This window comes from Carya illinoinensis, chromosome 2 (assembly GCF_018687715.1).
Source record: "Carya illinoinensis cultivar Pawnee chromosome 2, C.illinoinensisPawnee_v1, whole genome shotgun sequence".
In the NCBI taxonomy this organism is placed as follows: Eukaryota; Viridiplantae; Streptophyta; class Magnoliopsida; order Fagales; family Juglandaceae; genus Carya; species Carya illinoinensis.
The window spans coordinates 28,899,065-28,909,583 of NC_056753.1; the positions used below are offsets into that span (position 1 = coordinate 28,899,065).

The 10,519-nt window shown below is 33.5% G+C and overlaps 2 protein-coding genes across 5 annotated transcripts; one reads left to right on the forward strand and one right to left on the reverse strand.

Annotated features, from left to right (window-relative positions):
• Nucleotides 1-585: 585 nt before the first annotated feature.
• On the reverse strand, nt 586-3,872 carry LOC122300698. Its single transcript, XM_043111529.1, has 5 exons — nt 3,613-3,872; nt 1,502-1,616; nt 1,294-1,383; nt 1,105-1,203; nt 586-985 (listed from the first exon to the last, which is right to left on the reverse strand). The coding sequence occupies exons 1-5, from the start codon at nt 3,678-3,680 to the stop codon at nt 884-886; spliced, it is 474 nt and encodes a 157-aa protein (XP_042967463.1). The 5' UTR covers nt 3,681-3,872; the 3' UTR covers nt 586-883.
• A 1,708-nt stretch (nt 3,873-5,580) lies between these two features.
• LOC122300699 lies at nt 5,581-9,258 on the forward strand. Of its 4 annotated transcripts, XM_043111530.1 has the most exons (6): nt 5,595-5,812; nt 6,582-6,676; nt 8,001-8,115; nt 8,209-8,298; nt 8,730-8,828; nt 8,920-9,258. In XM_043111530.1, exons 1-6 carry the CDS (start codon nt 5,804-5,806, stop codon nt 9,019-9,021), a joined length of 510 nt encoding a protein of 169 aa, XP_042967464.1. In that variant the 5' UTR covers nt 5,595-5,803; the 3' UTR covers nt 9,022-9,258. The 4 variants fall into 4 exon arrangements, with proteins under 4 accessions (XP_042967466.1, XP_042967467.1, XP_042967464.1 ...); XM_043111532.1 differs by lacking the exon at nt 8,209-8,298 and having other exon boundaries at nt 5,581-5,812; XM_043111531.1 differs by lacking the exon at nt 6,582-6,676 and having other exon boundaries at nt 5,597-5,812.
• Nucleotides 9,259-10,519: the final 1,261 nt, after the last annotated feature.

A 10,519-nucleotide genomic window follows, 5' to 3' on the forward strand; every position in this document is an offset into this window, starting at 1 on the left:
AAGTTTAAGGAAAAATTAGAAATAAAAATATTAGACGAAAAAACTATAGCTTAAGCTATTGACACTTATTAATAATAAGATATATTTTAAAGGCAAGTAGCAGTAGTTGTATTAATAAAACTACAAGAAGATCCTGGTAGGCATGAGCTACCTTAACAAGTAATAAATCCACTACTGGGAGTCTTTGCCAGTGTGAAAATCTAAAAGTCATGGAAGAATACTAATAGTCAGTATGCTTCCGAAAGCATTTTGTAAGCGATCCATTGCACAATATTATACGCAAACCGATAACTGATAAGAAAAATTTAGTTATAAATATAACTATACATTAATCTACCTGTTAATTTAATATAATTGATTAAAAAATAAATTTTATTAAAAAATAATATAATTTAAATTTTAAATATAAAAAAAATTTATATTAATATACAGATTAATATGAAATCTGATATAGACGAGTTGGATTTATTTTGACAGGATTGTTGTATTTTTCTCTTAAAACCATGTTGGAGACAATCAAGATTTGTTTACGTTTGTTGTATTAGGCGGAGTCAAGGATTCAAAAGTAAAAGTCAGAGCTTCCAATTTGACCGAACACCAAATCTGACCTTAGATTAATCAACCACCCAAGTTAGTTCTGAGACCCAAAACCCATTGATTGTAAATCTTTCTAAACCAAAATTGAATTGTCCATATAAATAGGCTCAGTAGGAAACACCACCCTCTCAAAACAAAGCTGATTTTTTTAAACCCAAATCTGTTACCTTCAACTTGAAAAGGGAGGGACTAATAATACAAGCATACAAAAGTAGATCCTGAAAATATTCAGGCATAGTTTGGAACGATCAACCAACTGAATCCTCTCATATACCAAATGTTCCATTCACACTGTTTTGGTTTTGGGAGCCTTTCTCCTTATCTGTCTCCTTGGCATTGAGTTCTTCATGCCTATGAAGAATAGCAATGCTCCCAACAATGCCAAATTCTGCAAAACAGAACAAGAGTGAAAGATTATTTTACAACTCACTAACACCCGCCCCCAGCCCACCACACACACAATTCCCAGGCATGTCCTGGTGAGAAACCAATCGCAGTGATTCTAACCTGTGTAAACTTCAGAAAAAGTTGAGTGTATTCTTTCCTCTCAACATCATAATTATAGAAGTCATACAGTATTGGAGTAGCAATTGCTTGATGAAGAAGCTGTGCAGGACAAGAACAAAAGCTTAAATACTTCCAGTTTTCGTGGATCTGAATGTAGAAAGCAAGGAAAGCTATCCAAATATTACAAACCAGAAGATAAGCTCCAAGAGAGCTGCCAAAGATGAATAGAAGACCCCCAATGCCCTTTAATGCTATCGCACCAACCACTAAATGTTTAATCTGCCAATAACAAATCCAACAGTCACAACGTGTGCAAACAGATGACAAAAGAGAAGGATATTATGTGTCTGCCATCTCAATTAAAAGTTGATAAAGCAAAAATGAATGCAATTCTCACTTGAACTTCCGGTAGTTGCAACCCAGTCTGAGATGACACATGGTTCGATAGAACCTTGAATTTTGGTCCCAGATATTTTGCTGCTGGTCCACCGTCAACACCAAAATCGCTAAACCTAAAAGTGGAAACAACAAGTTGATTCAATGCCAAATCCAATCATTCTATACCAAGCATTGATATATATATTGCAATTATATCAATAAAATATCTTCTTACTTATCCAAAAAATATATATTGCAAGATGGAACAAGATGTACACCTTGGACACCAACTAACAATTTATAGCTAAAACAGGTTTAAGGTTCAAATCCCCTTGGGTGCGAACAATCTCTATGGGTCATCGGATTGTGGGATTTTTCCCTTAAATTACCCGAGCTACACTTGCGAAAAACTCCTTGCTGAGAGCCTGTGCACCCCCAAGATTAGTCGAGACGCTATTCCTGTACACCCGGTGCCAAATAAAATAAAAAAATATAGCTAAATACCACTACTATTTAGTATTTAGTCAGGTGATTAAATCCAATATATCATTTCCTTGAATTCCCATCTACACAATATGTAGTAGACTATAATGGCCTCGTTTGGTTACACAATTTAGATGAGATGATATGTTTTGTTAAAAATTAAATAAAATATTATTATAATATAATTTTTAAATATTAGTTTTGTTTTAGAATTTGAAAAAATTAAATTGTTTATTATATTTTGTGAGAAATTTGATAAAGTTGTAATGATTATATGAGATGAGATAAGATGAGATAGTTCGATTTTGTGTAACCAAACCAGCCCTAAATAAGGAGATTCAAAAGTTCCTTTTTACGTTTGATTGAAAGAGGATTTCACTGCACACCTGTTCTTTGCAGACCAAGCACAAGCATTAAACAAGCTCGCCGTTTTCGGCAACTCCATCTTAAAATAAGACTAATCACAAAGAAGCACTAGCAAATGCTGATTAAATCTCAAGTATCTTTTTGGAAAAACAAAGTCAGATATCTACTTCTACAACTTTCAAAGGCAGCTTCAATCATACCACAAAAACTTGTGACACAAAACTCCCATTGGGCCCATCCAAAACCCCACCATTTCTATTGGAAAATTAATACATGATCAATTGATCCATAAAGTTAAATACATCCAAATGGAATTGCTCTCTATTATGCCACATCTAGGATACTGTATCTTTCCGTCAAACTCTTTATACATGAAAAGAGTTATTTCAGACTATAAAGTACAACAAATCAAATAAATAGCATACTTAACAAACAAAAGCACAGCAGTTGAAAGGCATCTTGCACAACTGAAGAACAGGTTACCCTGATAGAGAGAAAATAATAGCTTTCACGACCATTTATGTGATAAGAGAGGGAACATATTTATAAAACTCCTCCCTCCCCCCTTCCCTAGTCCAGGCCTTTCAAGCAAACATTTAATATCTACCGAGCATGACCTTACAAGATCTTTGCCAATTAATCCTAACAGAACATAGATCAATAATGCAAACAGGCTTCTTAGGATGAATTACACCCAATCTTAATTAATCATATGTTTCAGAACCATAGATACTTCTCTAACATAACATTACTAGAACCGACACAAATTTCTCGATGAAACGGAATTTATACTCGTTCCTTTCTAAAGTTTTTTTTTTTTTTAAAAAAAGTAGGCTATAATGTGCGATTCTTAATGCATCGAAGTCTCGATTGATTTTCAAATCAGATCCAATAGCTTCAAAGCTCAGAGGAGCACGAGCAAGCATACACTAAAACCAGTGGCAAAAACCCCAGATTTTTCAACAGAATAACACCGGTGCAACAAGGAGTGTCCCAAACAACTTCGTTGCGTTCCTGAGAAAAACAGAGGAAGAAAGACGAAAACCCAAAGAAACACTTCTAGTAATGCGTCTTTATTTTTTCAATTTCCCAGCAGCCGCTTCAGAGTCGGTTTCCAGACTGAAAACACCGGGAAACACAAGGATCCAAATTTTAAAAAAAATTCGCCTCTTTCATTTACCACACTCTCAGAAGTGAAACATAGCATATCAAAAATAAAAAAACAGCTCCAACACAGGAAAAGCAAAATAAGAGGAAGAGAAAGTAGATCTGAAGACTTACTCTTGATAAGCAGAGAGAATGAACAGGGAGGCGAAGAGGACTCTCCCGACGAACGAAACGAAGGCCATGTCTATACCAAAAAGAAAGATAACAGAGACTGCAACTCCGCTGTTCGGTTTGTAAATCTCGAGACAGACACCGGAGAGATATTAGGAGAAGAAAAAGGAACGGCGTCGTAATGAACACGGAGAATCGAGGGGGTCGCTCGCTCGCTTTTTGCCGGCTGAATTGGGTCTGAAAATTTCGACTATACCGCTTTGCTAAGTTAAAAAATATAAATAAACTTGGGCGCCTAAAAGAGGTCATGCTCTAGCTGGTCTACTCGCGGGTATGTGGAAATAAAATAGACTCGCTATACTTAGGTTGCAAGTGGTGGAATATGAGGGTTCCACGAATGAACAGCCCAATGGGTGGATTGTTAATCCTAGTAGTTGGGCAGGTGGCAATATGGAGAAGCGACAATAGAGTGTGTTACGTTTTAATGACGTGCTGTTGAAACCTTTTCTCCAACCATTTTTACCACCGTTTTTATGCCAATATTTACGGCGCAAGTGACCCCTTTTTTAAAAAACAATTTTTAATAAATAATTATTTAAAAAAAAACTATATAATATTTACATAACTCATAACTACATTATTCTTTGTATGCTAACTAGCTGCTAAATAGTTTCATTTATTCTAAGAGTAATACTATTCATCATCTTCCCATCATCTTATGATATGCCATGAGATTATTAAAAATTATTTATTTTATTTTATTTGTGAACCTATCATTTAATGCCACATCATAAAATAATAAAATAATAATAAAAATTAAGATGATGAATAGATTTTTTATTAATTTAAATATGACCTATCAAATTTATTTTATAATAGAATAAGCTAAATTTTATAATTATATACGTTATGAATATATAATCTAGATCATAAGGCAGAAATGCATAGCAAAATGCTCAAGAATTGATCACCAAGCATCCGAGGCAGCTGCACGTGAAGATAACAACTCTTTTAAATCTAAAACGATAGAAAATTAGAAGCACGAAGCTCGGAAGCTGGAATGCCACTCAGCAATAGCCGTTCCTTATAATAAACTCGAACAATCTGACATGGCTGGAGTTATCGAGAAGTCATTTATTCGATGGTCCAACGTCATTCAAATGTGGTAATTGTTGGTTAAAGTGGGCGGGCGTGGCTATTGGATGAGATTATTGACGAGCACAACTGCAAGTACGCCACTTAATAATATCAAAAATTATATTTTTTAGTTTGTGAATGAAATTTACTAATAATTTGATATAAAAAATAAATTTTAAAATTTATAATATTATCTTATAATTTAAGTGATGTAAATAATATATTTTATACATTAACTATATTACTTCTTAATAAATTATAAAATGCATGCTGTGGGAGACACTATTTTTCCCTCGAGCTTAGTTGAAATTATAATATATTTAAAACTAATAATTTGACATATTAATAATTAATTTTGATAATTTCAAATGCCGACATAAAAATAATATCTATATATATACACGTTTATAAGTATATTAATTGGCAGAGTCCAGTATAGTACATTAAAAGACTTTCTGTATTTTCACTCTGAATTTGTAACTTATTAAACGGAATAATACTATATATAATTTTGGAACGAGAAATCTCGCACACTAATTTTTATAAAAATTAGATTTATTGTTAAAAAATAATATTATCATCTCTCTTAATTTTTTTTTTTACTTTTTTAAAAAACACTGGATAAGACTTGCGCATTTTACAATTATAAATATTATTTTTTTCTGCTAAGTCATTTTTCTGCTGAATCACCATGGAAATAACGTGCAGTGTATTGAATATTGAGGACAAGGACACCCTCGAACCAGCGTGGCATAATCTTATTGGATTCTTACGATGGGATAACCAGGAACTGGTGGAGTGATGAAGTCATCTTCTGACCTGGACCGAAATGCCATAAATTGGGTGTTGGTAGCGCCCACCTATTTCCCCTCTTTGCTTTTAGACTCTCTCTCTTTTCACGGCGAACACCCAGCGACTTCATTATCTGCTGAGTGCTGAGTGCTGAGTCTTTCCGTCCAGAAACCCAGAAGCTAAAAAGAAAAGAAAGGAAAAAGGTAATGGGGTTCGTCTCTTTCTTGGGACGAGTGCTCTTCGCGTCGCTCTTCATTCTCGCTGCATGGAAAATGTACGATCGCTCTCTCTGTCTCATTTTCTCTTTATTACGCTAAGAGTAAGATCTGCCAAATCAGGATTTGTTTATTGTTTATGATCTGCCTGCTTTACATTTCTTTGTGTGCGTGCATATTCTGTGCACGTTACGAGCCGTTTTTTTTTTTTTTTGCTGCGATATTTGTTTTAATATGTTAAGGGTTTAGGGCTTTAGTCACAAGCTATGTGCCTACAAACTTTACTACGATAGCGCTGTTTTGAAATTGGAGTTCAGGGAGTTCCGTGTTTGGAGAAGCAGGGAGTTTCGGCAATAGAAAGTAACGAAGGATACGGAATTAAGTAAATTTGGCTAAAATTGTAACCTTAGTTTCTTAGTTTTGCTTTCGCTCTCTTCACCTTGGAAATCGAAGGGCAGGTTGGCTTATTGCATAATTGTCATTAAGAGATTATAAGGCATTGGTTCCACCAATGGGTAGTTGCTGCGCCTTTTGTTATCGAATTTAGATGTGGTTAATGGAAGAGAAATGCTCGTCCTACAAAGACTAAAATTATAAAGACTTGTATGAATTGATGTTGCATATGAGATTATAGAATTCTCTTTACTGTAAAGTAGTCTTTACGTAGCACATCAAATCATGTCAATACATAATTTTTGTTTTTGTAGACCTGAAGTTTCTCTTCATGGAAAATTTATTGCCTTCCTATGGTCACTGGTTTTTTTTCCCTCTTGAAAAACTCATTTTTGCGACTTATATCTAAATTATAAAGATTTTGTTGTGTTCCAGGTTGCCTTATATTATAATGTGGTTCAAAATCAAACATTTGGCAAAATTGGAGAAAGATCTCTATTTTGTACAGTGGAGACTGATGCAAAAGCATGGTATTAAGGCGGCCGTGAGTTGTCTTAATAAATTTGGAAAGCTGTATAAATGAATATACTCGAAAGTTATTAGCTATTCTAAAATGTGGGAGGTCTTTAATATTATTACCATAGTTTAATGTGGATTATACTTCTCTATGCATTAATTTCAAACATTCCGTTGGATGTCATAAATAGTTGCTTAGTTTGTCTGCCTTCTTCTGTCTGTTTTTGCTTGTGGTATATATTCATGAATTACAGTGAACACTTTGACATACTTAGATTATCTTGAAAGGTATGGTCCATGGAGTCTGTTTTTTCTTAGATGTGCTGCCTGCATGATGTCATCTGGGCTCCTGCAGCCTCACAGTAAATTTTTGTTGTATTATTTTTGGTTTGTATCTGGGTTTTAATTTATCTCCTTTTGTGTCCGTTGAAAAAAATTATAATTCAATTGACATATTTGTAAGAATAAAAAATGGAATTAAAAAAGCATTAAAAAGAAAAGCTTAGAAAACTGCTCACTTCAGTTGTTAGACATCCTTTCCTCATTGCCATGGTTAATTCCACTGGCACTGCAAAGTTACTCGGTATGAGTTTTTCTATTGTGAGAAGTGAGAACTCTCTTTGCTTTTCCTCTTATGAGAATGAAGCCTTTGTTTTTGGGTGGGGTGAGGTTTTTGACATAATTTGCTTCATAGAATGAGAACTTAACTTGATGAAGTGTATCTCTAGAAACCAAGTTTTACACTAGGACTTGCTAATTTAATCTTTTCTATCATATCTATATTTAAAAAGTCATTTTTTTAATGAAGAAATAAAGAAGCCATCGCAATTGCCGAAAATACTAGGCCTGGTAGTTTAAAAAAAGCTAATCCTTGGATAGACAATTTTCTCTCTATATTTTCAACTTGCATCAATGAAAAACATGGTTGTTTTACTGATAAAAAAACAGGGCTGTTTTTAGAGAATATGAAATAGAGAGGATGGCATGAGTATGGTCATGCAGTGGTAAAGCAGTTTCTAACATTGTTCTGTGACTAAACAATTTTACCCTATATTAGTAATAGCCGAGCACCTGCTGCTGATTAGCAAGGTTTGGGTACTGGCTTTTGAAATTACATGGATTTGAAGTAACTTTTAGCGATATGGGGTTGTCATTGAACAAGTTTTGGTGCCATTTGTTGGACAAAATGCATAAATAAATCCTGATGATTGCTTATACTTTGATTATTATTGTTATTATTATTATTATTATTATTATTTACAAGAGGAAATTGCTTGGTTCTACTATGAAGCTGTCATACTGGGTATACCAATCACCTTAATATTAATTGGTACTTAGGTATAATGAATTTGGTACTGATGGTGGACCCGCTGCAAAGGAGTTGGCTATGAAATTTGCTGTTCTCCAGAAAAATCTATCCTCCAAATTGGGGGTCAGGGTGCCTGATGTTGATGTAAGAGCCTTTTGGTGTACTCACTCTCTCTGGATCAATTGTTTTTAGTCATCTAACTTGTGTTTGGTATCTTTTTTATGACCTTCTAAACAGGTTAGACATTTAGTTGCAATCAATATTGTTATGAAAGTGATTGGGGGCGTTATGTTTGTATTTTACAGCTCCTATGCGGCTTTTCTCATGGTTAGAATTTCCTTTAATTTTGGGTTTATATTCTATACACTCTGCATTTAGATGTTGAATTGAGATGAGATGAGATGAGATGTTAATTTGAGTTTTGTGGGGCCCACCTAAGATGAGTTTAGATATGTTTGGATGTTAAATTAAGTTTAGATTTGTTTATGAAAAATTGAAAAAAATTGTGGGTCCCACATTTAAAGAGGTGTTAAATTGAAAAAGGTTATGGGTCCCACGTGTAAGAAGGTTTTGAATTTAGATAAATTTAATTAGTAATTTGAGAGTTGTGTGTTTGGATGTTAAACTCAGTTTAAAATTAGACTAAATTGAGTTGATCTCAATGCACTTAAACAACCAAACAGGGCCTAATAACCACTGACTTTTGCATTGCAATTATTGCTGATTTTGCTATATGTTCTATATTTTTCTGGCCGTAGCTCCTCAATTTGGTGCTCACCACTCCAATACTGTGTGATTTCTACAACTATACACCTGACGAGCCTAATCATCATATACTTTTATATGAATTTTTGCAGGTTTGTTCGCATTATTTGGTATTTTTTTCTTCATCATCAATCTGTTTGCCACGTAAGAATTATGATTAATGACTTTGCAAACTTTTGGCAGAGCATGGCACTTTGTGGTGCATTGCTTTTCTTCTTGGGGATGAAGAACTCGATTCTGAAGAGGCAACGGAAGAAGAAGGCTACTAAGACAAAGACAGTTTAGATATATTAAAGAAGTAACAGTTGCAAGATGGATTCTTTTTAGGCGTTGAATCTCAGGGTGCGAAGCTGATGCTGTGCAGCACCCAACAAATGTGGATGTTAAATCAACCTATTTAGCTGTTACTCGTTGTTGTAAAAAATGTGGATGGTAATCAGGCTATTTTGCGAGTCTGCGATTACTCGTTGTAAAGAAATGTTTCCCCCTTCCAATAATATATGGTTTGATTTTTCTTTTTAAGGGATAAGAGTGTTTCATCAGCAAATAAATGGATTACCACCCACCACCTGCACCCCCACGCCACCCAAAAAAAGGAAGAAGAGGCCCATATGTTTCTTTATTCTCCTTAACTTTATTTTTGAGCCGGAAATTTGGGATTTTGGCGAGTTATTTGGGAATTTCTGGTTGAATCTTATGGTGCTTCACTATGGATGATCGAGTGTTCCAAGATGATTAGGGCTCTGAACAAGTCCATATTCTCCATTAACCTTTGAAGCCAGGAACAAAAAATGGTTGTGTTTCAAGATGATTATGGAAAAGGTAAATATTTTAGCGTTAAATAGATTATACACAAGAAATACCATAAAATTGATGTGATTTAGTGGGATTTGTTAGATTGTAAATTTACTTTTGTTGTAAAGTAGATTTAACCGATTAAATAAAGTAAGATTATTTAATAAATTTTTACACAATTATATTTTAAATGGAGATTATTTTCATATAATAATTTATAAAAATATATTTGATTTAAAATATAGTTATATAAAATATTAGACTAATATCTTATTCTTTTCTTGTATTTTCAAAGGGATCATTAGTTTCTAAGGTTTTGTTTGAATGTTGAGTTAAGATGAATTTTTTATGAATGATAATGAGTTGAATTGGCGGAATAAGTTATGTGAAGTTCATTTAAGATAAGTTTAAATGTGTTTGAATATTTATATAAGTTTAGAGATATTTATGAAAAATTGAAAAGTGTTGTGAGTCCCATGTATAAAGAAGTGTTGAGTTGAAAAATATTGTGAGTGTCACGTATAAATATATTTTGAGTTAAGATAAATTTAATAATTTAAGAATTAGGTGTTTATATGTTAGATTCAGTTTAAAATTAGACTTAAACTGAGCTAAGCTCAGCTTAATCTAATAACCAAACGAGTTCTAAAAAAATTAAAAAGTGTAGATGTGACATTACGATATCTTTTTTAACAAAAATTTTATATGCAGTCATTTTTGTGGACTCCTTTGTGCATTCTAATGATATGATTGATTGTGTATTAAAAAAAATTAATCAAATCAATCATATCAGTGGAGTGCACAGAGAGTATGCAAAAATAACTGCATGTAACATTATTCTTTTTTTAATACATTTGGATAGGGGCTTTCAAACTCCATACCTCCACTTTGAAGGTTCGGGATTATGCCAATCATGTCACATGCATTTTTCATGACATTACAATGTTACGCATTGTAAAACGTGCACATGTGACATTACTGCATTACG